The 26,106-nt window shown below is 45.5% G+C and overlaps 2 protein-coding genes across 3 annotated transcripts; both read right to left on the reverse strand.

Moving 5' to 3' along the window:
- Positions 1-627: 627 nt before the first annotated feature.
- UBE2Z (ubiquitin conjugating enzyme E2 Z) lies at positions 628-15,899 on the reverse strand. The gene is made up of 7 exons (XM_070389726.1): positions 15,469-15,899; positions 13,264-13,336; positions 11,127-11,314; positions 8,728-8,839; positions 6,227-6,339; positions 5,089-5,179; positions 628-2,683 (listed from the first exon to the last, which is right to left on the reverse strand). The coding sequence occupies exons 1-7, from the start codon at positions 15,789-15,791 to the stop codon at positions 2,513-2,515; spliced, it is 1,071 nt and encodes a 356-aa protein (XP_070245827.1). The 5' UTR covers positions 15,792-15,899; the 3' UTR covers positions 628-2,512.
- Positions 15,900-23,079: 7,180 nt separating this feature from the next.
- On the reverse strand, positions 23,080-25,826 carry ATP5MC1 (ATP synthase membrane subunit c locus 1). 2 transcript variants are annotated; one of them, XM_005890352.3, is made up of 5 exons: positions 25,698-25,826; positions 25,136-25,184; positions 24,158-24,235; positions 23,602-23,780; positions 23,080-23,301 (listed from the first exon to the last, which is right to left on the reverse strand). In XM_005890352.3, exons 2-5 carry the CDS (start codon positions 25,172-25,174, stop codon positions 23,187-23,189), a joined length of 411 nt encoding a protein of 136 aa, XP_005890414.1. In that variant the 5' UTR covers positions 25,175-25,184; positions 25,698-25,826; the 3' UTR covers positions 23,080-23,186. The 2 variants fall into 2 exon arrangements, with proteins under 2 accessions (XP_005890414.1, XP_014332029.1); XM_014476543.2 differs by having other exon boundaries at positions 25,670-25,763.
- Between the last annotated feature and the right edge of the window lie 280 nt (positions 25,827-26,106).

Here is a 26,106-nt window from a genome sequence, read left to right on the forward strand (position 1 = left end):
AGGCCAACTAACCCCAGAGCCCACACTTGCCTTTATCTAGCTTTGCATGGCACAGGTTAATAGATTTTATATTTAATTTCTTCCTATACAGATGGTCAATCCAGAGAAGCCTCTGTACCAGAAAGCAAGAGCCTTCCATAGCGAATAGAGAAGGTGATGAGCTGGGTGGCCAAAGTTAAGCTCTGTCTTCATGGTCTTTAATTCTAAATTCCCCAGGGTTGGTTTGCTGTCAGAAAACTGAAAACCCAATGGTTTGGGATATCCACATTGACACACCTTTCCCTTACCAAGGGGATATATAGTCTGAGCCTGTCTCTAGCTCTGCCTGTCCTTTAGGACATGTTCACTTCCAGAATAGGTATTTCTTTGGAAGCAACTGAGACCAAGGTGGCATTCCTCTCCTTGCCTGCCAAAGTTACAGCCTCAAAAAAAGGACTGTATTTCTGATGGATGGAAACTTCTTGTCACTAGCAGTTCTGCTTCCACACCATATCACGTAACCCAAGTTTCTGGCTTCCGATGAGCACTATCTTTATCCGACAGTTTCAGGCCTAGGTGAAAAGTTTGTCAAAATGATCACATTCTTCCTTTTATACAAACCCTCCCACACCCACAGGCGCTTCCTCCTTCTGCCAAAACAAACTTTATTGCACCAAAAAGGAAAAAAAAAAATTCATTTATATACAGTCAGATATAAAGACATCTCTTTGACTCCTGTGCATATATATTCCTCAACTCAAGATTTAGGGCGTAAAAGTCAGGCTGGTATGCCAGACATGCTCTGCTCATGGCAGGGCCAAGGAGGATTGTCACTTGAAAGTGGGAACACTTAAATGGATGACAGATGACACTGGACCAACAGACCAAGGGCATTCTTCCAAGCCCTGTACTAGCGCTGGGAATGGAAGAGGGAAAATTAGAAGCAGGGTCCCTTTTTGAGTCTCCTTGTGAAAAGACCCAGCCTTTAGGTACTAAGCTAAACCTCCATCCCCCAAGCCCACTTACTGTCCAGTTTTTCTTCCTGCCCTCCCAAGTAGGACATTCTCCATTGTGCCCACCCTCCCACCCCCCACCCCTGGGAGGTCCCATGATCCACAAGGCAGAGGCCTCCCTAGCAGCGGGCAGAGCAGGTACGAATTACCAGTATCCTCCCCTTTACATGTGGCTGGATACTGACTGAGGCCCTGTGTCATGCGGCTCACTGTTAGCCCACTGGGAGCCCTAACAGTAAGAATCTGGAAAGTACAGGAGAATACATCAAAACCGGGAAGGATGGGTTCCCTTGATGCCCAGTATCACAGGGCACCTAAAGCACATTTTTCTGAGCCAACCAGCTAAAGGATCACTGCAGCTAAATACAGATAAGAGAAGCAACACAGCCAGGGAAACACCCATCAGTCAGTGACAGAGCAGCTGGAGGTGAGGGGGGTGGAGAAGGGGAGGAGTCTGCAGAGTCCCAGCCCCCATCCCCTCTGCCATTGGCTACCCTCGTTCCCCACAACTCCCTGGGCTTTGAAGTGAGGAGGTGAGACTACAGGCTGAAGTGAGAATACACAAGGACAGCCAAACAAAATACAACAGGACTAGCATCAGCCTCCTCTCTGTATCCCACCCCCTGGAGAAATACCCTCATTGTGACTAGTATTTATGAAAAATCTGTTAAAGAGACTATTTTACGTAGTGGCTCTAATCCCATACACACAGCAGCTGCTTGTGTTGGGGCCTTTTCTAATCAGTGATTGTGGGAACAAATGGCATTTTCAGCTTCTTACGGTGCCTGTGCAGGCTTTACCACGACCTTGGTTCAGTCCCAGTCACATTTGCCTTCTGTCTTAAATCTAAAATGGGTGAGGGAATGGGGGACACAGGAGAAAGGTGCTCAGGTGCTAGGTAAAGCTTACTCATCAGCAGCCTAGACTCCACCACTGTTCCTTCTCTTTGGTCTGTCTAGAACAGTGACTATAAATTAGGAAAAACTTTTATGCTGGCCCATGGGAAATAATGGGGGTAGAGGCAGGGAGGAAAAGGGTACTGGGGAGCCCTGCTTCAAGACTGCAGACAGACAGACAGATAACCACCCAGACTGCTGAAGTGTCACAGACAGCCCCCCACCCCAAGCTCCCTTCCAGATATCCCCATAAATCTTTTGGGAACACTCCCTCTAGGAATTGCAATTTCCATCTCCCACCTGTCCCTAAGGAGCTGGCCCTGTGGAGAGGTGTGTTGGTTTTGTTTTTTTTGCCAGAGGCCGTCGCCCTAGGTGCTTCTGCATAGGTACCTTGGCCCCTGATTCGGGATGAACACAGTCCCAGATGCTCGAGAGCCAAGGAGGTCAGATCAGAAACAGCCTCCCCTCTCCCACACCCTGGGATCCGAGCTTGCTTGGTTCTTGCCATCTTGCAGGATGGCGTCACATTTGGAGGGAGATACACAGTGCCTCTCCATCTCTGGGGTGGGGGAAAGGGACTTTGCTGGGACTCTCGAGTTGGGGGAGGGGAGAGGGAAGCAGGGTCTAAACCCTCAGGCTCCCGTGCAGGTCTGTCTCTGTCCCAGATGAGCTGCTATCAGAGTCCATTTCGGTGTTCTCATTATGGAGCCTCTCCAGCACTTTCTGACGAATCAGTCCCAGGCGCATCAAGAGGGACTGGTAGTCAAAGTGGCCCCGTTTCTCTCCAAAAGGGTCCTGTGGGGGGGAAAGGAGACAATCGGGAAGGAAGATTCAAGTCTGGGTGGCTCACCCTAGAGAGACAGCTTTAGGCCCACATGAAGTACACACTCAACTTCTGAGCATGGGGAAAGAGGAAGGAATATTGTGGCATGTTCAACAACCAGACAGGTCTGGCTTGGGCTAACATTAAAACGTGTTTGCATTCCCCAAAAGCAAGCAAACATGCAAAAGGGGGACACACTAACAGGAGGAGAGAAGAGAAATTCAAGACGAGGACTGAATCATTAAGTATGGCGATGTTTTCAATGTAACCTCATAAAACTATGAGAGGTTCTCTGTGGCTTAGATGGTAGAGTCCGCCTGTAATGCAGGAGACCTGGGTTCGATCTCTGGGTCAGATGATCCCCTGGAGAAGAAAATCGCAACCCACTCCAGTATTCTTGTTTGGGAAATCCCATGGACAGAAAAGCCTGGTGGGCTACAGTCCATGGGGGTCGCAGAGTTGGACCGAGTGACTAACACTTCACTTTCATACAAACTATACAAGGGAAAAACTGTCCTTCATTCCCTATACTCAAAAGGGAAATTTACTTTTCTAAGATCACAGGCAGGTAGAGAACTCAGGAATTCTGACTTCTGGATAAGAACCTGCCCTCCTCCCCAGGGATTAGTCACCACGTTCCTGTCCAGACTTTTGGGCATCACTCCAGTCCTTGTCCAGGGAATGCAATGGCAACCCACTCCAGTACTCTTGCCTGGAAAATCCCATGGATGGAGGAGCCTGGTAGGCTGCAGTCCATGTGGTCGCTAAGAGTCGGGCACGACTGAGCGACTTCACTTTCACTTTCATGCATTGGAGAAGGAAATGGCAACCCACTTCAGTGTTCTTGCCTGGAGAATCCCAGGGACGGCGGAGCCTGGTAGGCTGCCGTCTATGGGGTCGCACAGAGTCGGACATGACTAAAGCAACTTAGCAGCAGCAGCAGCAGCCAGTTCTTGTCATTCAAGATCAAAGATCACCAAACATCATGTGGAAAGGGGATAACTGTCCTTAAAGTCTCAAAAATAACTATGGATGGGGTGGAGAATATAAAAAAGGAATTAAAAATGCTAAATAGGGATTATGGCAGCAATGTAGCTGGGCCAAAGTTTACACAAATGGAGACCTCTTTCCTTGGCAGTTACAAAAAAGTATATGCTCCTTCCTCTCACATAACGCCTGCCTCTCCCACATAAACTCCGGCCACACTTCTGTACACACACTACCCTCACGATTGGGGCCAGTGGATGGAAAGCAGTCTCGAGACTACAGCTTGCATTTTCCACATGTGAGGGTTATGGTCCCCAGAGGCTGAACTTCACACTTAATCTGGAGCTGTCAATTTCTCAAATCTTCCTCCTTTCATCACTGGCTCCATTTCCACCCACTCTCCTCTTCCCCAGATGCTGTTTTTCCTGCCCTTCCCTCATCAGAAATTGTTTTTCCTTCACAGACTATTAGAAATACTGCTAGATGCCAGCAAAGAGAATTCCTGATGGGGAACAAGCTACAGCATGCAGTATCCTCAATGTACCCTTAGAAAAGTTTCAGGAACAAGTCAACCTTGAACTTGCCCTGTCTTCTGAGTTTAAATGGGGCAGGCAGGGAGGAAGTCCTTGAAGGAAGTATAGGGAAACTACCATCTCTGAGGAGCACCTGAGGAAACAGGACATTTACTCCCATGGCTGGTGGTGTTGGGTGTGTGGAAACACAGACCAAAAAGAACTGGAAAAAACCTGATGACATCTTAGTCACTTAGCCAAGTCACCACTTTTCTATAGCAAGTAAAGGATCCAAAAAACACAGGACTGGTCCTTCAGGACAGGAGGATTCTCAACCTATTGCTTATATTTGAGTCTATTTACAACTTAGTTTAATAAGAACCTCTTCCTTTAAACAAGCCTGAATTCTACATTCTTACTGGAAGCAGAAGCACATTTCTGGCAGAGAATGAACAACTGGTTACCATCCTTGTAACAGGAATCTTTCAACAATAACAACTGCACACTCCATGTTTCCCTAACCATCCTTTCTCTTGGCACCCCTCTGAACTAGGGATGAAATTCCAATAACTGACTCTATGATCCCTAAATTCGGAGAGGGCTGATATTCTTAGTTTGAAAAGACTGCTCACCAAGATTGGAAGGAGTTCCAGGATAGAAAGTAGAATGATTCAGATTCTACTCAGGAGCACCTACTTTAGGCCAGGAACCTAGAACTAACTCCAGATGGCTTCACTCTCTTTGGGTCTCAGTGACTCAAATGCATCAGGTTCCTTTTGGTTCTGAATGCTATGACGATGTGGACATCACCCTTGTTGGGGGGTTTAAATGGTCTGTTGTAAGGTCTCCGGAGCTAGCAGCAGGGGCTCTGTTGTTACCTGCATAGTCTGGCCTTGAAGGTGCAGGCGATCTTTGCAGGCCACCTCATAGAAGTCATAATACTCCAGGAAGGACTTCTCCATCACCCCTCTGGAAAACAAGCAGAGAAGTTGAAGTCAGGCACAAGAGGGGAAGGCACCACCGCTTCACCATCTAACTTTAATGCCAAATTAAGCAGCTAGAGTTCCCATGACCAGATTTGGTTTCCTACAAAAATCTTTGAATAGAAAATAGAGATTACTTTCTCTATTTTCCACTGACTGCCCATGGTTTATTTCCCTTAGATTTTAAGGATTTTAAGATGAGAGTGACTGTTAATACTGATCACCTGAACCCCAACCTCAACTCATGACTTGCCCAATCGTTTTCCAGAGGCCATCCCTAATCCCAAAGCTTATTCAAAATTCTCCTAGATACACCTGAAACACTGTACATGAACCCTGCTGCTGCTGCTGCTAAGTCGCTTGAGTCGTGTCCGACTCTGTGCGACCCCATAGACGGCAGCCCACCAGGCTCCCCTGTCCCTGGGATTCTCCAGGCAGAACACTGGAGTGGGTTGCCATTTCTTTCTCCAACGCATGAAAGTGAAAAGTGAAAGTGAAGTCGCTCTGTCGTGCCCGAGTCTTAGCAACCCCATGGAGTGCAGCCTACCAGGCTCCTCCGTCCATGGGATTTTCCAGGCAAGAGTACTGGAGTGGGTTGCCACATGAACCCTATATCAACCTAAAAAAAATAAAAGTAGCCCCTTCAAATCTTAGAAAAGTTTGTTTCATTAACTCTTTGTTCATCTAGTTTTAACACCTAGAAGTAGACATGAACACTAAGAAATGGGTTTATTATGAAGTCCTCTACATCTCATTTGGCTGTGTAACAGTCACATGTCTTTAATATGTCCAGGTCCTCATCAAACAAGGGTTCCCCGAGGGCATGGACTACATCTTTCCCATCAGGCCTGGCACTCTCTCAAAACTGAGACTCTTTGAACTTCCTTTTAGATAACCCTTTGGTCACTTGCTCTTTAAAGGCATGAACCACATCTTTCCTTTTAATCTCCCACTGGACTTTGCCCCAAAGGTATGAACAAGCTAAATCTCCAAAAGGAATACCAAGTATCAAGTGGGCTCTCTTTACACATACCTTAAGGGTTCAGGGCAGGGACATTTTCCTTCCATCATATCACAGACTGCCACTCTGATGGTCTCATGCCGAATACATTCATTGTAATTTTTGCTGTCTCCTGGATGTCTCTCCTATAATGTGACAGATAGCACAGTATCCAAGTATAAAATTCAGGTAAAAAGAAAACCCAATGGGAAGAGACTTTAGATTAGTATACGGTATATGAACCAAGCAAATTAACTATGAGGATACCTTTCCCACTACATGGCAGACATGAGGAGCAACTAAGTACGTGAGACCACTCACCTCTCCCCATGCATACCAACACCCATCCTCTGCTATGGATCACTTGACTATAAGTAGCAAACCAGATGCATCGAATTTCCCTAAGCTTGAAATGAACAGCCTTGCAGAAAGGATTAAGTGGGAAATAACCATATGTAAGAATAATGGTGGGACAAAAAGTTATAAATGATGCTAGGAGTCTCAACCTGAAAAACCTATAGATAGCAGGATGCTTCCCGGTTAACTCCTTTACATGCTTGTTGGTGCCACCATCATTGAATCAACTGTTATCTATCAGACGTAGAACTTGAAATTTTCAAAAGAAAAACTCCAAACTTGGTTTAGAGAGCTGACATGAAAATGTGAGAGCATGGTATCCCAACCTTTAACCCTTCCCTTGTTGCTCTCTCCTACCACCATCAATCAATGAGAGCCTTGGCCCTGATCAAAACATAAAATGAACAGGAAAGAGAAACGTGCTTTCAGCCTACTATCTCAGTTCCCAATGTGCATCAGAGAAAAATCACAAGGGCAATGTGGGATACTGTAAACTTTTTGAGGAAAACAAGAGTATTCAACACTTGTGCAAACTCCATGCTAACTATTACCCTGAGGTAGCAGTTCAGTTTTAATATTGACCTGTATTACATTCCTGTTGATGACATACTATTTTTGTGAAGCTGGATTTTCAGTCTCTACTTTGATAAATAGCAAGTACCATAAGAAAACAGGAGGGAAGAGAAATGAGGGTGGTGGCTGTGATCTGATTCCATGATTTTAAAAGTTGTGTGGCACTCAACAGGTGTACACATCCTATTATTAAGTCACTGTAGTCATCGGAGAAGGAAGTAAGTGATTTAGACCTAACTATTTAACAAATGAAGAGTCTGGCATTTCTTTCTGCCTGGGAAACTGAAAAACCATCAAGACAAGAGGGTTCAATGAACCAAGAATGTTTGGTAGACTTAAGAATAAAAGTCTCACACACACACAAAAAAAGAATAAAAGTCACGTCTTGAAAGTGACATGGGCTTCCTAGTGGCGCTAGTGGTAAAGAACCTGCCTGCCAATGCAGGAGAAATAAGAGATGCAGGTTTGATCTCTGGGTTGGGAAGATCCCCTGGAGGAGAGCACAGCAACCCACTCCAGTCTTGCCTGGAGAATCCCATGAACAGAGGAGCCTGGCAGGCTACAGTCCATAGGGTTGCAAAGAGTTGGACACAACTGAAGCGACTTAGCACGCATGTCTTGAATTTCCAAACAATACGTAAAAATAAGCTCCTTGGTTAGCCAATGGGGTCCATTTCCATTTCTACTACTCCTGAAATTGCATTCACTATATGTTTGAAAGGATGGCTTAGGGCATAATTTTTGTTCATTCTTAAAGGGTATTTCCCTTTGTTTAGGTCTCCAAGGAATCACCAATGTTAACATTATCTCAAATAGTTTCAAAATGAATTAAGCTGTTTTAATCACCTAAACTGAATTATTATCCTTTGAGATATCAGTGGAATTCTTTTCCTGTGCTCACGAGTAACCCTGGAAGGGTCTCTGGAATAATGTAAAACTTTGGGCTCCTGGGACTACATCCTGATCTGTGCATCCTTGTGAAAATTAACTAACTTCTCTGAGTCACAACTACCTCAGCTGAAAATGGGGATAACATTTATTTTGCAAAGGTAGTATGAGGATTAAGTGAGAAGTTACATATAAATGTTTGGCAGTGGCTGGCATACGGTACCCCCTTTGGAAAACATGAGTTTCCTCCACCTTTTCTTTGGCAGCACTGACTAAAATATTCTTGCTCTAGCCAACAACTGCTCCTTTGGCTCTGTAGGTAACAGTACTTCAGGATTCCAGAAGAAAGTCTGGCTCAGCAGCAGTCACTTGGGAGCACCTTAAAGGGATACTGGAGAATGGAGGCATACAGAAGAACCCACTGGCTGCAACCTTCCAAGGAAGATGTGGAAATCAATTTCCAAATGACTCCACTAACTTCCACATGGTAGATTAATCCAAGTCAATGGAAATAACTTGATAATGTTATTGTAATTTAGTAAGAAAAAAAATTCATTATTAAGACACACACATGCCAGTTCCAACAGTGACAAGTTTAATACACTGGACTGAGCCAGGTCAAAAATGAAACAAAAACCCTCAAGCAGATCTTTCAGATCTCTTAAAACCCTATATTCAATATTCTGCACTGCAGAGCTGGGCCCACCTGGCCTTACCTGCTCAAAGCCAGGTTCGTTGTGATAGGGGTTCTCGGTCATCAGGGATTGGATGGAGATGAGCACAGAAGAGATGCTCTGGGCTGGGCTCCAGGCAGGGCCGGTCCACGTACTGCAAAACACAGCAGAGGGGAGGGGAGCACGTGAGGCAGAGAGACGGGAAAGGCCACACAGAAAGACCAGTGTACAAGTGCCCTGGGGCCTGGCAGCACCATCGTGAGTGACTCACTTTCTCCTTCACTATGAATACTCTGGAATTTCCCAGCCTCCATCTCCTCTCATTCACCAGAAATCAGTCAACTGACTAATCCTCTTATCAAGTGGCACAAAAGAGGGTAAAGCAAGCATGGTAACTTTGAAGGGATTTTCTCAGGGCTAGGAGAGAAACAGTAGACAGGGGAGGTTCCCTTCATCAAAATGAAAGAAATAAGGTAAGAGAACAACTCCAAAGACAGTCTAAATGTTAACCTCTATGGATCTCAAAGGGCTTGCTTATTTATTTATGGGTGGTGATGGAGTCAGAGAAGAGAGAAGTTGAGCACAGAGGCAGAGAAGGGAGTGAAGCCATCGGTTAGATAGAGGCCATGTGATGGGACTGATGATTGGGGATCCAGTCTCTTTCAAGCCTCCAAAGATTGTCAAATTCTCTGAAGACTACATAACTCTGACAAAGGACAGAAAGGAAATAAAGGACACTCCGAGAGCGTGGAGGATTTGAAAGTAATACATGAATAACATCTTCAACAACAGAGAAACACCAAAATTACTGCTCTTTCATAAACCTGATGGAATGTTGGGAGGAGGAGGGAAGCTTGGACATAAAGACATTTATGTTTTAGCTCAATTAATAGAAGAGATGGCACCTGAGCTGGAAGCTGAACATAACCTAAAACAGTACTGGCTTGTTCAAGTCAACTGGCCACTTCCTTCTCCCTGCTGGTCTTGAGAAAAGGCCAGTAAGTGATGAGGAATAGTGCCTCTCAACTTCTCAGCTTTGCTCCCCCAGGAACCCTAGACATCACACTCTTTGAAGCTTCTAGTATGTGGGAACTGAAGTCAACAGGGTAAACTTTCAATGTCTTTTGTAAGTCAGCCCAATATTTTTTATAGTTAAGGAGGAAAGGAATGATGGTGATAAAGTGAATGGACAACTAAGTATGCATGGGAATATTCTCCTCTGATTCTTGACGGCAAATTTTCAAATTCAGAGTAGCTGCTTTTCCTTTCCATCCAATACTGTGTCACTTTTACTCCACACCCTCTTACTTCCCCCGTTTCTACTGTGAGCTGATGTTTGCTCAAAATAGTTTTATACTGGCCTAATGAAGGAAAACTTAATACAAACACATGCTCAAGAACAGCTTCCATACAGAAGCAACAACTAAATCTCCTTACCACTATGGGACACACATATCACCATCTTTCCAGCACAGACAATTCTCTAATGAGATAAAGGACTTCTTTAAAGACAATCTCCTTTACAGTACTTTCTCACTGCCACAATCATGGAACATATCCCTACATTTGAGAGAAATGGGGATGAGGAGAAGTTTGTTTCAGCTGCCTTTTCCCTACACAAACCTAAAAAGTACTGGAGTGGACAGGAAGAAAGAGAACAGTATCACCAGTCTGGGCAACTTTCTTAACTTCAGTTTTTACTTGTTCTCTGACTCAGGGAAATTCAGATCACACTAAAAAGACCAATCCAGAATATGCTAGAAGATATTTTCTTTCTGAATTTTTAACCCCCAAAGGTGATTAAAAGGGAATGGATGAGAACTACATGAAACAAAATCTTGGCATCACCCAGAAACAAAAATGTACTCTAAACATTTCATATCTGGTATGATTTCCAATCTAACATTTTTTATTCAGTTGTTAAAATATAATAATCATCATCACCACCACCACTTCCTCCAAAGCCACTCACGAGAAACTCAGAAATAAGACATTCACACCCTTGAATGGCACAGGGTCTGCAGCCTTTCTCAACCTGCTCAGAAAAGAATTAAGCCCTGATGCCCTAAGGTAGTGGTTCTCCAGCAGTCTGCACCAGAATCACCTGGAGAGCCTGTAAGACACACTGCTGGCCCTACCCTCAGAGCTTTTGATATATTAAGTCTAGGGTGGGGCCCAGATTCTGTACGGCTATAAATTTCCAGGTGTTACTGCTGCTCGGGGTGAACCACTTCACTAAGGCATCCATTGTACATCATAAATTCTGTTTTTTGCATCTAGAATGATAATAATCAAGTACCATCCAGGGAAGAATTAAGGAAACAGTCATTCCAATTATTTTCCATGTTCTGTGATTCAGATGAGAAACCCTGGTTGATAAAGGCTGGCCTAGAGTAGTATTGGCTGACAACCAACTTGGCCACTTAGGAGTCTCCTCTTACCCTAGAATACTCAAGCAGACTTTCCCATTGCGGTAGAAGTTGGGGTTAAACCTCACTGTGTTATTGCCCGTTGTCATCAGTTTGACCCGAGGTGGGTGGATGGGATAGTCGGGCGGACACCGAAACACGAACAGGAAGAAACCCCCTTCATAAGGAGTGTCAAATGGGCCTGTGATCAATGCATGAATCTGCAAAATAAAACCCCATCTCAAAATTGTGAGGTGATGTCCCATCCCAAACCCTCCTGACTTCCACTTGCTACCCACACCAGAAGCAGGACCTTCATCTGAATCCATATTTCATATCCTCACCATGCAGAATCAATGGCCTGTGCTCACTCACACTAATATTTTTGGAATTTTACGAACCCCCACTACAGTGGAGTGGCATCTTACTCAGGGGTTACATTCTAAAGTTAGAGCCCAGGGTGAACATTGGATCTAGCCAAAAATCACCCTTGAGTGTCCCTTAAAGTATGTTTTCCATTTGGACTTTGCTGATCAGCATTTTATGTAACAAACAGAACACCAACATACAAAATATCACACACACCTGTAAAATATTATCCTAGCAATGTTTAAGAAATCAATACTTCTTTTTAACTGAGTACGAGTATTTGGATTTGCCTAGGTTAAACGTGTACGATGCAACTCCACCCTCCAGTTATGTAGCACAAAGGGGAGGTAGATGAGCAGAAAAGAGGAAAGGGATCGGAGGCCACAACAACAGTGCCAATCACAGGGCAGAGCTGAGGTTTGTGATGGGGGCCTATGGTATCTGTTTCCTCTGCAGAGGATCAAACCTACTGTAGAGGATGTGGCTCAGGCAGCATCCAGCTGTGTGAAAGATACAAAGAAAAATGGGGAAACTCAGGGTCCACTCAGAGCCACAGACTATCCCCAGAACTTCCCCCAAAACCATAGGTTAAATAATAATAAAAAAAATCAGCACTTAGAACTAAATTCTCTTCCTCCAGCTGTGATTATCAAACAAGATTTCTCTTCTCCAAGGGAGGAAAACCTAACTGACTCAGTTATATTTCTTCATCTGCAAAGGCTCCTAGGCACTTAAGTCTGCTCAGAATTTAAACAGCAAAAGGAAAAAGAACCTGCAATCCAATGCCTCCATCTATAGTCCCCACCTTGTCCTGGTGGCATCCTTTGTTTTCTTTTAGCCTTCAGTTCTTCGGAATAGCAAGCTCAAATGGTATCAACATGACATCAACTCTGGGGTCCCAGGGACTAGTATATAACACTGATATTTGACTAAGGACAAGATGTCCCAAGAAAAAATTTCCAACCACATAAAAAGGAAAATCTCAATTTAAAGGAAAACCTATTTAAAACAAAAGAGACACACAAAAAATACCAAATCTGAATTTTTACTCTAATTTCTTACAGTAAGAAATTTGGACTTGCCTAGGTTAAACATGTGGAAATTTCTATACTAGGAAATTTCTATGATACTTTATATGATAGAATTTTCATTTAAACAACACAAGATTTATGTAATCCAATTTCTTCCTAATATCAGTTTAAGTGAAAATTCATCTCTAAGATAGAGTAATCAGTGACAGAGAAGTCTAGGTATCTATGCCAGAGAATTTAAGCTTTCTCTGTGTTTGTGTGTGGACAAGACAGGAATGGTCTTTGGGGTGGAAGGGATATTCAAAAGGATCAGTAAGGACAGGAGCCTAAACAAGGCCCTGCAACTACAAACACTGCTCACTCAAGCTTGCCCCATCCCCAACCATCTTTCCATCTGATTTACAGCACCACCCTTAAAGGTCAAGAATGGCAGGATAGGGGGAGAGTTGGGTGGTACAATAGGATGTTCATATAATTTATCACCCAAACTGGACCATTTTTGAGGGAAAGAGAGCCCTATTAATAGTTAGGCTTGGACAATAGGCATAAACTGGGATTTTCCAAGCCAACTAGAACCCTTTGGCACCCCAAAAACAAATAACCTATTCAAGGCTCTGCTCCACCTCACTGTGTGACCTTGGGCTAGCCACTTACTCTCTTGCAGTTTTGATTTATTCACCTGTATAATCAAAGATGTGAACTGGATAATCTCTTTCAGGCTCTTTCAACTTTATGGCCCCAACTTCCCCAAACCCCACCAAGGTACATACCTTTGTCATGTCAACAGTATCAGGTACAACGAACATTCCTGGAGGAGGCTCCTTATAAATGGACATGATATCCCTGTATAACACCAAGAGGAAGTGGAAGGGAGTGAGGGAGAGGAGAAAAAAGGGGAATCCCTTGAGCAGGACAGTTGTCACCTCAATGAGGCCAGGGTTTGAGAAGGTGGTGCTTGGTACCACAAATGTTTGCACTGTCTTGTTGGCTGAGAAATCTCAGCTGAGGGAGTACTTGTCAGGCAAGCAGAGAGCAAATTATCATCAAAGGGGCACTGTTTCCTCAGGGGGAGGGTAGTGAGAGGGGGGAAAAAAATTCAGAGATCCCGATGGCATCAGATGTCACCCTGGAAAAGCCACATCCCATTTACTCTCACATCCTCCCACATGGCACTTCATTCACTCCCCTCCTCCGAGATTCCCAGGTACTACTCCTGAATGCTAAATGAAGACTTTTCAGTTACTAGGAAGGCTTAATCAATTCCATTAAAAATCCAATTCTATAAACCACATAGTAGATCGTTGTTGGCATGTGGATTATATGAAGCAAGTGAGCTAACAGGGAGCAATAACGGCCTTTTTGCCCAGGAGACTAATAGGGTACAAATGTCTTCAGGCTGGGGAAGGGATCCTCTGAAATTGCTGAGAATCGCACATGTGGAAGAGGACATGTAACCATTACTACATAAGATGAGAGAAAACTTCTAGGTCATAACTCATGAACTAGAATGGATCAGTTGTGAGCAAGGGTCTATCTACAGAAGGACGTTCTAGTTGGAAAGTTTAGGGACTTGCTCTTGCAATGAGTTTGAGCAAGCTCCTGGAGTTGGTGATGGACAGGGAAGCCTGGCGTGCTGCAATCCATGGGGTCACAAAGAGTCAGGACACGAGTGAGTGACTGGACTGAACTGAACTGAGGATACACAGGGACATTAAAAAGTGCAAATAAGCAACAGAATAAAGGAAAAGAAGTATTGGTAGAACTGAGAGGTATGTTAGGATTGGAAGGCTGAAAATGGCCAAAGGAGTACAGGAGTTGAATGCTGAATTTAAGTTAGTGGTGGCAACCTCGATGGAGTTGGCAAACTGTGTCAGGCACTGGGCCAGGTACTTTACACACAGTATGCTCTTTAATTTTCAGAACAATCAGTAGGTAGAAACATCTGAAGGAACTTGGAATGTGGGGAATGTGATTACCCAGATGAGGATGACTGTGATGGGGGCATGGGGAGAGAATCTGATTGTCAGCAAACAGGTTTCAGGATTGACAGTAACTAAAAAGCATTCCCTTTTCCTCTGTGATAGGTACTATACACTAAACAATTTCGCAAAAACATTATCTATTAAATGATATGATCTAAGACCAGTCACCCAAGAAATAAGGACAGAAGGGACTTGGACCTTTGTTCCTATATTTGAATTGGGTATATTGGCTTCAGAAAGTAAATCACATGACTCAGGGGAAAGACTACAGAAAACAAAAGTCTTGAGTGGGATATTACAAGCCAAAGTGAGACTAGGGGTGGGGGCTGGGTGTGAAGGAAGCTTGAGTTCCTGGAACAGGTGTGAGAGCAGACAGTTCTGGGATTCTAGAAAAGTGGTTCAAGGGAAGGCTGCGGGCATATGGGTGAACAGACCTAGACTTGGGGAGGAGACTCTGAGGAGGGGGTTTGAGGAGGCCGGGAATAAAAACCCAGACTGGCCTGGAGTCTCAGCCCGGGCAAAGCAAGCGGTGTGTGTATTACAAACGGGGCTCGGGAGGAGACGACGCAGGGGACCGCTGGGTGGGGCCTCCCGGCAGCATCTAGCAAGGCTCGGGTGGGGAAGAGGGGAGTGAGGCGGTACAGAGGGCGGGAGGGGGTGTTACTGAAGCGCGAAAGGGTCGGGTTTCGGGCGGGAGGTCGGGTGGTGTGGGGGAGGGTGTCCGGACTGGAGACCAAGGGCTCAAGAGAGGTTACTGAGGGGCGGGGTCGGACCTGGACAGGCTAGGAGGGGCTTGGTGCTTGTGGGGCGAGGGGAAAGAGGACTTGGATCCCGAAGCTCCAGGTAAGCAAGACGTGGGCCTTGGAGTTGGGCCACCGCGAGGGCAGCGCGGAGGAGGCGGGGGTTGAGGAGGTGGTAGTGGGAAAAGGTGGGGGGGGCGGGGAAGGTCGAGTCCCGGAGCTCGGGGCTGGGGGAGGAAAAACCCCGGCTCACCGCTTGATCCGGAGTAGACATTGCGGCGCGGTTCGCTCGCCGTCCCAGTCGGAGCTGAGTGTGGGGTCCCAGTGGCTAAGGAGCGCGGCCCCGTGGGCAGCGGCCGAGGGCGGGAGCCCCGGCAGCGGAGCCAGGCCGCTCCCCGGCCCCCCGGCCCCGCCCGCTGCCGCCGCCGCCGCCCACACATCCGGCAGGAAAGGCGGCCCGAAGCCGCCGCCGCTGCCGCTAACACCAACAACACCGGTAACGCCGCTTGCCCCAGGGCCCGCCGCCCCGGCGCCTGCTGTCGCCGTCGCCGCCTCTTCAGTCGGACTCTCCGCCATCGCTCCTTCGCTTCCGGGACTGCTAGGCAGCACGTCCGCCGACCAGAGCGGCCGCTGCTCCCTCCCGCTCCTGCACCACCGAGAGCGGGGACAGAGTGTCCCCACCCTCGCTTCCCTGGCCCGGGCGGCGCTGGCTCCGCCCCTCCCCTCCCAGAGCAGCGAGAAGCGCTCTGCAAGAGCGTCCACCCACAGTCCTCCAGAGAGGGTGGGGGTCTGAGCTCGCCAGGCAAGAGTGTGTACTGGGCCTGCGCGCATCCCGCGCTTTGGGAGAGTAGGTCCTGAGGCCGGTTGGAACTCCTAGGTGTGGGTTGGGTGCCCAACTCTGAGGAATGTTTTGTTTTCAATCGTTGAAAGGGGAAGAGAGGAGGACCATTTACCACATTTAGGAACGCTACCCTCAGACCTGCGCAAGGGGGAGGATTGAGGCTCCAGCTTCTTTGTGGGGAGGCGCTGAATAGAGGAGTTGACTCGCTTAGGGCCCTTCCTGTCCAAAAGTCTGTGTGATTTATCCTTCCTGCACCCTCACTCACGGAGGGCGGGCTGCCATTGCCCCCTGCCTGCAACACAAGCAAGAGGAAGGAAGAAAGGAATCAGAAACTGCGAGTGGAAAAACTACCTCGTTTTAGAATTTATTCGATCTATATTTATGAAGGGCCTGCTAAATGCCAGGCACTTTTGCTAGGCGTTGCCATAGGGATATTGAAACAGACCTAGAGAAGCTTGGTTAAAAAAAAAAAAAAAAAAAAATCAAGCCTCCTGACTCCACGCTCAGCATTTCTTCCCACAAGTCTTTGAATATGCAGGACTCAAGGGGATGTGAGTTTAAATCCTGGAAGGATTTGTCAGGACTTTATTGAGATATGTAAGCTGAAAAAACACATGGGCTAAGGAACACAAGCTATCAAGAAATAAAAGCCTTCCCTTTTCTTCCTAGCAAGAGTACAGGATCATAATCTAACACTCCTAGCGGGACCTGGGGCAGCACTGAGTAACCATACTGATATTTCTGCCGGAAAGCATATGAATATTCATACTAGTTGGTAATTTATGAATATTCATACTAAAACGAATAGCTTCACTTTATATTTTTGCCGCCAAATTTGTTTGTAAAAAGGAAGTCCTGTCTTCACAGTTTTGTGAATTTTCCAACAAGGGACTGTGAAGCTGAATGATAATAGCCAGCATTTATTGGGAATTAAAATGTTGTGTTAACATTTACTGAGTAAAAAGAAAAAAGAAAAAAAAAAACATTTATTGAGTGCCTAATATGTGCCAAGGGCTTTATATACTTTGTTTTCTTTATTCCTTTCAACAAACTTGTGAAGTGAGTATTGTTATTAGTCCCTTCTGATAGGTGGCATATTGTTATAGCTTGGAACTCTCTCACACTATCACATTGTACCTTGTACTAATTATGGTATATAAAGGTACAACTAATTTGATACCTGTTGCTTTCTACTCCCCACCCCTGTTTCTTGGGACTTTAGATCATGTATTATCTATGAATCTAGCAGGGGCCCTGTCATAAACTTAGGTACTTAACAGGAAGCAAAATGAATTGATACGCTATACAGATTTTGTGTTTTGTTGGTATAGTGTTTTACCTCTCTATAATAAAAATGCCCAAATATCTGTGAAAGGATTCTCAAGAAACTGGCAACAGTGGTTGCCGCTTGATGATTTGGTTGCAACATACATACGTACACACACATATTCACACACTTGTACCTTTTATATGTGCTGTGTGTCTATTGCCTATTCAAAGTATACATTTCATTTGTTTTTAAAGGATTCCAGAATTTTTCTTGGTTATTACTTAGATGATCAAAAGTCAACTCACAGGGTAACCTCACACAAAGAAAAACACTACTCCATACCTTCTCCAGGGCTACAGACTGCAGAGGCCCATGGGTGAGAGTCTCTTCCCTCTCACCCTCAGTGAGTCTCTTCCTTATTACTGGGACATTGTTTTCAAGTATAAGGTCCATTAGCAATGGGACAATGACAGAAAACACAACCTTAGAGAAGAATGAGGTTCAACCTTTGATCTGTAGCACTCTGCAAATATCCTCTTTTAGCCAATTTCTGCATCCGTAGAATGGTGATAAATTATTACCTCTCAGGGTTTTTCTGAAGATTAAGTATGGCCCGTTAAGATGTGTTTTGCAAAGTGGTAAGCATTGTCTAAATAGTTGGCACCACACTTGCCCATGTACCTTTTCTGAGCCTGTGCTCATGATTTTCTCTACCTGGAATACTCTTTCCCTTCATTAGGCAAAATCCTAGTTATTTAAACTCTCTATGCTTCTATTCCTCATCAGTAATATTGATAAAGTAACGGCAGCTGTAAAGAAGAGATAATGTGATAACGAATGTACATAATACCTGGCCAGAGTAAGTGTTCAGTAATTATTAATTCTTATTATTCTTACTCATTGTCAAGGCTGGCTGTAATATTACTTTCTCTTCCAAGCTTTAATACCCCCAGGCATATTATTAATATTATTATTAATTAGCCATTTAAAATGACTCCATCCTCTGAAGTAACTCAGATTTTTGTTACAGCACATACTGCTTTTTATTTTGGTGGTTTGGTTACTCATCTGTCCAGTTACTGCATGACATTCTCTGGGATGTAAGCATGGAGTAACCTTCATCTCCAGGACTTGACAGTCCGTGATTATTGAAGAAATGGTGAACAGAATGGAAATTAAGACATGGTAGCCAGTTGCTCTTCCCCTTATCATGGATCACTTCCTTTTCCTCAGAAATGCCTGTTTTCTTTCCAAAGGGCTGGCCAGCCTTGTACAAAGACTCATCAACTCAAGGCCTGAAGGGCTGCAACTGCTTAAAGGACCAGCTCACTAACTCCCAAGGGAACTCCAGAAGGCCTATAAACTGGGAAGAAGAAGGACCAGGGAGAGGCTAGCAGGACTTTGCTTGGTCCAGTGCTACTTTTTTCAAGGCAGTACCTGGCGCTTTTCCCTGGCAGCTTGGCCAGAGGGCAAGAGTGCTTTCTGGAGCCAGTCCCATGGCCTCTGGGGATAGATGACACAACCAAGCAGTCTCCATGGGAGAACTGGGAGATGGGAACTTGGCTCCAAGCCTCTCTCCTTCCCAACACACTGGACTGCACTGAGCCATCTCTTAGGGCAGCAGTTTGGTAGCACCTTACTTATGGCAACCTGGCAAACTCTTCCCCAGGACAGAGGCCAGCAAGTACCCTGGAGTTTAGGTCACTGCTGTGCCTCAACCCTCTCTAAATCGATACGTCGTGAAGATGGTCCTTCCCCAGGGTCCTGTGTCCCACTGCTGTCTGGCGTGCCTCTCCTCCCCAGTGCCTAGCCTTTTGTCTTGGGGTGCCAGGAACAGATGAAGAACTCCCACCCAGGTTGTAAATTGGGGACTAAACAGAAAAATCAGCTTGGACTGGGTATCTTGAGACTTCTGATTATAGGTAATAATAGCTAAATTAAAAATTTTAAAGAAAATATGTATTGTTATTACATATATCAATACATCTTTATATTACATTAATACTGTACATGTATATTAAAAATCTGTACATGTATATATTACATGTATTATCATTTGCATATGTGAGTGAGTGATAGTTGCTCAGTTGTGTCCAGCTCTTTGTGACCCCATTGACTGTAGCCTTCCAGGGTTGCCATTTCCTTCTGCAAAAGGTGATATTTTTGACATCTTAATAAAGGTCTTTGTAGATTCCTTCTAGAGGCCAATGTTAGTCACTCAGTCCTGTTCGACTCTTTGCGACCCCATGGTCTGTCCATGGATTTCTCCAGGCAAGTGGGATTGCCTGGGTTGCCATTCCCTTCTCCAGGGAATCTTCCCAACCCAGGGATTGAACCCGGATCTCCTGCATTGCAGGCAGATTCTTTGCCATCTGAGCTACCAGGGAAACCCAATATTTTCCTGTATTATCTTACTTTGTTGTCACAACCACCATGAATTGTTCTCATCCCCATTTTAGAGCTGAGAAAATCAAGACTCAGGAGAGAAAATTAACTTCATAGGAAATGGCAGGGCTGAGATTTGCACTCCCTTCTAACTCGCAAGTCCGTGCTCTTTGCCACCATGCTTAAGGCAGTGGTTACTCAATGTCATTATTCCTCTGAGAATATAATGAAAACAAAGGACCCTGTCCCAAGAACGATGTACCCTTGTCTCCACTCAGATATTTTGCTGTAAGCAAAATGATCCTACCCATGGGCCATAGACCTTAGATAAAGAACCTCAACGGTAATGGACTATTCGCCTGGCTCAGGCTAGGAGCACATTCTCTCTTGACTCTAAGGTTCCATGGGCTCACGAACCACATTCCCAGTCCTGCTGTTTTGGATCTGAAACCCCAGCAGTTTCAAAGCTGATTGGAACCCATGATGAAAGGAAATTCTTACCAGCCCCTTGGGAAAAAATAGGTTCCCAGAACTTCACAGGAAGGAAAAGGCAACCATCTTCCCTAAGGGCTGCTCCTTGATTACTGCCCGAGGGTAGTGACCTGGCAAGGATGCTAGCCTGACATCCCAAAAGGTTACTGTATTCCATTTCCACAACAGCATTACCAGTTGATCAGTTGCTCCCTTGATAATACCTGAGCTACCACTTCAACCTGTCTGGTTCTTTCTCTTTGGCCCTGAAATTCCTGGGCTCTGCTTTAGGTTCTATCACTGGGTTGCTGTGGACAATCTTGTTACATAAGGGGAAAAGGCTAAGAGTACAAGCAGCAGATTATGGTAGACCAATAGTTCTCAACTGGGAGTGATTTTGTCCCCTAACTAGAAGACATTTGTCAATATCTGACATTTTGCAGTTGGCTGTCACCATCGGGGAGGGGATGGTTGTCACTGGCATCTAGCGGTAGAGACTAAGGATGTTACTAAACATCTTCATACAATGAATTATCTGACCTCCAATGTGCCAGGTGAGCAAACCTGTGGGAGAAGACCATGATTATTGAATGTTAGGTAGTCTAGGATTGAAACTGTTGGTCTGCTATATGACCTTGAGCATGTCACTAACCTTAGATGAGTCAGCACAGTGATTGGAATACAGGTTCTGGAGTTTGAATGACCAGCTGAATGACCTTCATAGGATTCCTTAGCTCTGTGCCTCCCTCATTTTCCTTACCAATAGAGCGACTTATTTCCTAGGGATGTTAAAGTTATTATTTGAGAATGCTTATCACCATGCCTGTCATGCTATATCCAACCTAGACAGCATATTAAAAAGCAGACATTACTTTGCCGACAAAGGTCCGCCTAGTCAAAGCTATGGTTTTTCCAGTAGTCATGTATGGATGTGAGAGGTGGACTATAAAGAAAGCTGAGTGCCAAAGAATTGATGCTTTTGAACTGTGGTGTTGGAAAAGACTCTTGAGAGTCCCCTGGACTGCAAGGAGATCAAACAAGTCAATCTTAAATCAGTTCTGCATACTCATTGGAAGGACTGATGCTGAAGCTGAAACTCCAATACTTTGGCCACCTGATGTGAAGAACTGACTCTTTGGAAAAGACCCTGATGCTGGGAAGGACTGAAGAGAGAAGGGGATGACAGTGGATGAGATGGTTGGATGGCATCACCAACTCGATGGACAAGTTTGATCAAGCTCTGGGAGTTGGTGATGGACAGGGAAGCCTGGCGTGCTGCAGTCCATGGGGTCGCAGAGTCAAGACACGAGTGAGCGATTGAACTGATGCCTGTCATGAAGCTTCCCTGATGGCTCAGATGGTAAAGAATCTGCCTGCAATGCAAGAGACCCAGATTTGATCCCTGGGTGGGGAAGATCCCTTGGAGAAGGAAATGGCAACTCACTCTACTATTCTTGCCTGGAGAATTCCATGGACAGAGGAGCCTGGTGGGGCTACAGTCCATGGAGTCATAAAGTCAGACATGACTGAGCGATTAACACACACATATATGCCTGTCATGCAAGTGCCCAAATGTTAGCTGATTTTATTACAACCAACACTTGCCTCCTTGCTTTCCCTGTTCTTCAGCACATAGCTTGTCTACCCACAGAGCCGATAATTTGTGGCCTTGTTCAGTATTGTTTCCACTCTGTTGGTTTTCAGCATTCCCCCAAACTCCTAGAATGCTTAACACCTAAATACCTGCACGACTGTATTTAAATTGCATGTAAATTGAATTCATTCTTATTGACTCACATTTTTTTTTGGTGTTTTAACCTTTGCTAGCTGCCCTTCAGCTGGAAGGTGTTAATTATTGTTTCTAGTTCACAGTTTTACAGTATATTTAAGTACCACTTTCAAAAAGTGGGTCTCATATTTGAGGCAGGTCATGTCTACCAGCACCCTTGAGTTCATTCTGTGGATATATCAGCTTAGCTTTCTTTTACCTGGGTTATAAGTCCACTTCGGCCAAGTGTGGGACACTGGCTGAACAGACTGAGACCACAGGAAGATACTGTGAGGAGGTCTGTAAGCAGTTTGTTCACCCACGCACTCAGCCAGTTCAGTTGCTCAGTCGTGTCTGACTCTGCGACCCCATGGACTGCAACACGCCAGGCTTCCCTGTCCATCACCAACTCCCGGAGCCTGCTCACCCCGCACTGGCTCCTGCCAAAAGATCCTTTTATCAGCAGAGCTAAGATTTTAAATTCTCCAGGAACACAGACCATGTCCCTCATCAGCTTTATTCAAGAACATTTAGGCACTCTAAATGTTCTAATTGAGAATGGAAATGAAACAGTGGAGCCAAATGCTGGCAGATGGAGGCCCACCTCTAAGGTGCTATACAACTTCTTTAGGACAGTTTCCCTGTCTGTGCCACCTTAATTGTGTGGCCAAAATGAAAATAGATGGGACAACACAGCAGATAAAGGCTTAAGCTGGCCTGAGGTGGGAATCCCTAATTCTGCCACTTACCAGCTCTGAGATGATGAACAAGTTATCTTGTTTCCCTAAGCCTCAGTTCCCTCATTTGCAAAACAGGTATAATCACTACACTTATAATTCATAGGCTTGCTGAGATAAGAAATGCAAAACATTCTGTAAAGAGCTTGGTGCAAATTAAGCCCCTCAAAAATGTTACATATTATTACACTAAATTTGAAAAATCACCAATCATCATTAGGCAAATCCATGTTCTCTCCTCTGGGAGATGTTATTACAGTCACAGCAGTGCTACTTCTCAGCCCTGAGGAGTTTTAACCACCAGTGGCTGCCCCAATCCTACTTCCTTGTCTCACCTTTCTATTAATATATGAAGGCCCTCCCCAAGGGCAAAGGACTGAGGCATTGGCATATGAGTTTAGAGAAACATTGTTTTTAATGGTAAAGGTTAGCACACTCCAGCACCGGGCATGGCCTGGAGTCGAAGCAGCAGGGGTGGGTAGGTGACTTCCACGGAGCCTCACATGGCGAAGAGGATGAGGAAGGCGACCATCAAACAGAAGAGCCCCATAGCCTCAGACAGGGCAAAGCCCAGAATGGCATAGGAGAAGAGCTGCTGCTTCAGAGACGGGTTCCTGTCAGACACAGAGACAGGGAAAGAAAAGCGTGAGGGCATGGCTCATGGGTGGTGGTGAAAGACTCAAGTAGTTTAGGTGAATAGGGGGTGCTGAATGGGAGAGGGCCCAGCTTGCATATATCCTGGGGACTGGACAGGCAAGCAGAGTATCAGCATGGTAAGTTTTAAGGGAGCCAAGTTGGAAACATTTAAATTCTGAGAAAATAGGAGGTAGATGAAATCAACGCAAAGCTAGAAGGATCTTTTGCTGAAGGTGGAATTTACAGTAGGAGATGCTCTAGACCACCCTGGACCTTACCTGGCATAGCCAATGATCAAGCTGCCAAACACTGTTCCAATACCAGCCCCTGAACCCGCCACACCAACTGTGGCAGCCCCAGCGCCAATAAACTTGGCCGCTGTGTCAATGTCCCGGGAGACAACACTGGTCTGGAATTCCCGCCGGGCCACCTGCAGTGGGCCACTGCTGTAGGAAGGCTAGAAGGAGGGGGAACAGAGGGAAGTAGGGAAGGAGAGAGAAGGAGATAGTGAGGCTCAAGGACAGGTGGCTGACTCCGCCCCTCACTCCACCCACCTGAGCTCGGAAATTGTTGGAAGGCTGCTTAGCAAGTACAGAATGCTCAGACTGCAGGGTGTGATTAGAATTAGTCTTAAGGTCCATTTCCAGACAGGGCTAGGGAAATTTCATGAAAACTCAATTTCAGTTTTCCTAGTTTCACCTACAATGTTCATTTTGTGGGTACTTAGAACTATTAAAGCACCCGGTTCTCTGACTGTCCTCCCACTTTGCCTTAAAGGCAAACTTAAAGGAACCTAGTCTGGGGACATTCTTTAGAGGGCCCATTCTCCTTTACCTGTACAGATTGGATCTCTGGCCTACTCAGGAAGGAGGCAGACACAGGCCTGATCAGACCCCTGGTACAAGAACGGATCTATAAAATCAGAAACACACATTCCTCCAAATCAGGCAAGACAAAAGAAAAAACCCCTCTAACTGCTGAGCTTCTGTCAAAAAAGATTACAAATATTATAAATAAAACAAGTCCAAGGTATTTCAAGGTCAATCAATGCATTACTGTTTCTATCAGACATGGCTGTACCAGAGACCCTGGTGCAGTCAGCAGTGGAAATCTTTCTGTTTAAAACTGGGTAACAAAGTTCACTTCTATGGGCACAGTCCTTAATCAGTATCCCAGAATAGAAAAAACAAAACAAAAACACACTAACATCAAATCAAGTACAGGAAGGGTTTGTATCTAGACCACCAAAGGAATCAGAAAGGGAAAATCTTATTTTGCTAAAAATGTAGTCACTGTTACACACCCTGAATGGAGTGGGCCAGTAAGCCTGGTGAGGCTCCTGAAACAGTCACCTAAGCAGAGACTCCTGTAACAAAGCTTTCTTGAGTTACTTTAAGAAATATAATGTGGCAGTTCTCAAACTTGGTTGAACATTATAATCACCTCAGTTCTAAAAAAAAAATACAGATGCATGAATTTCATCCCCATAGGGTGCAGCCTGGGCATCAAGTGTTTTTTAAAGCTCCCCATATGATTCCAACGTGCAGCCAAGGTTGAGAATCACTGTTTTAGAGGGCAATCTTGCTGTGGCCAAGCTAGACTGGGGGTACACGCCAGATCCAGACTCTGACCACATTCCAAAGCCAAGATAGCTTGGTTTACATGCACAAATAATCAGGGGTTAACTGCATCCATCTTACTGCTTTGCTAAAGGAGCAACATCATCAGGATGCAAGCTCCTCTCAGTTCATTCATTAAACACGAATGGCTCCCACACCTGGTGCTACAGAGAACCCAGGAGCCGCAGCTTACCAGAGCAGGAGAAATGAGTAGTGCCCCGGTGGTCTGCATTTTTTTCAGTCTGCAGAGGGGGGGAAAAAAAAATCCATTGACAGCCTGGTTGTTTGCTTACAGTTGTGACCTTCGGTCGTCCCCTTCACCCCGCCCGTCCTCCCTGGACCACGCTCTTCCTCGAACCATGCCCCAGCCGAGAAGAACATTAGAGGTCAGAGGGACAGCGCAAACTCCCGTTCCACCTCTTTCAGCGCGACAGGTCTGTAAAGAAAGGTCATGGAGATTGGAAGTAAAAGAAGAAGGCCCGAGCCCAGCAGGGAAATGATGTTCAAAGAGGATGATCTCCGGGATAGACTGGGGAGGTAGGAACTAGACAGATGCCGTTCAGGGTCCTGCCCATTTCAAACAGCACTCTACCGCCCGCCTCAGCTGGGACAGTTAATCGCTCATTACCGTTGGTAATTAAGATTAATTGTTAAGGTTACAGATACCCATCGCTTTTCCCCGCCCTACGGACAAATGCCCCTCCATACAACCCAGCCATATCCTTGCCGATTGCTGGCTTTCGGTTTCAAGTCACCTGTACTCCCACTGCCCTGCTGCCCCTGCTCAGACCACAGCGCTCGCCCGGCTCAAGGTGACTGACTCACGTCCCGGCTTTAGCTCTAGGACTCGGCACACTGCTCCCGGACCCACGTGTCCCGGGGTTCCCCAACTCTCATTGGCCGCAATCCCCCCGCGCCTTCATTGGTTAACACCCTCTAGTCCTCCTTTCTTATTGGTCTTGCGGAACTTCTTTCTCTCTCTCCACAGGAGCTTCGTGGCAGTTCCCGCCTCCATGAGTGCAAAGGCGGGGTTTTCCTTTGAGATCTGGCTTCCGATTGGCCGGTTTCTGAAGTGCTCGACCATAGAGTCTGCTGGACTAAGAGGTTTCATAACCTTCCCCACAAAATGGCGGCCAAGGTGGAAAGCTGAAGAAAAAGGCATGG

This window comes from Bos mutus, chromosome 19 (genome assembly GCF_027580195.1).
Source record: "Bos mutus isolate GX-2022 chromosome 19, NWIPB_WYAK_1.1, whole genome shotgun sequence".
Classification (NCBI taxonomy): Eukaryota; Metazoa; Chordata; class Mammalia; order Artiodactyla; family Bovidae; genus Bos; species Bos mutus.

Coding starts and splice junctions, on each gene's coding strand:
- UBE2Z (XM_070389726.1), bottom strand. CDS start 15,791: ATGGCGGAGAGTCCGACTGAAGAGGCGGCGACGGCGACAGCAGGCGCC. Junction 13,337..15,468: donor TGTCTACTCCGGATCAAGCG/GTGAGCCGGGGT, acceptor GGTGTTATACAG/GGATATCATGTCCATTTATA. Junction 5,180..6,226: donor CCCTGCCCTGAACCCTTAAG/GTATGTGTAAAG, acceptor CTTGTTTTCCAG/AGGGGTGATGGAGAAGTCCT.
- ATP5MC1 (XM_005890352.3), bottom strand. CDS start 25,174: ATGCAGACCACCGGGGCACTACTCATTTCTCCTGCTCTG. Junction 24,236..25,135: donor TACTCATTTCTCCTGCTCTG/GTAAGCTGCGGC, acceptor CTGATTTTATAG/ATCCGTTCTTGTACCAGGGG. Junction 23,302..23,601: donor TTGATCATTGGCTATGCCAG/GTAAGGTCCAGG, acceptor TGTGTCTGACAG/GAACCCGTCTCTGAAGCAGC.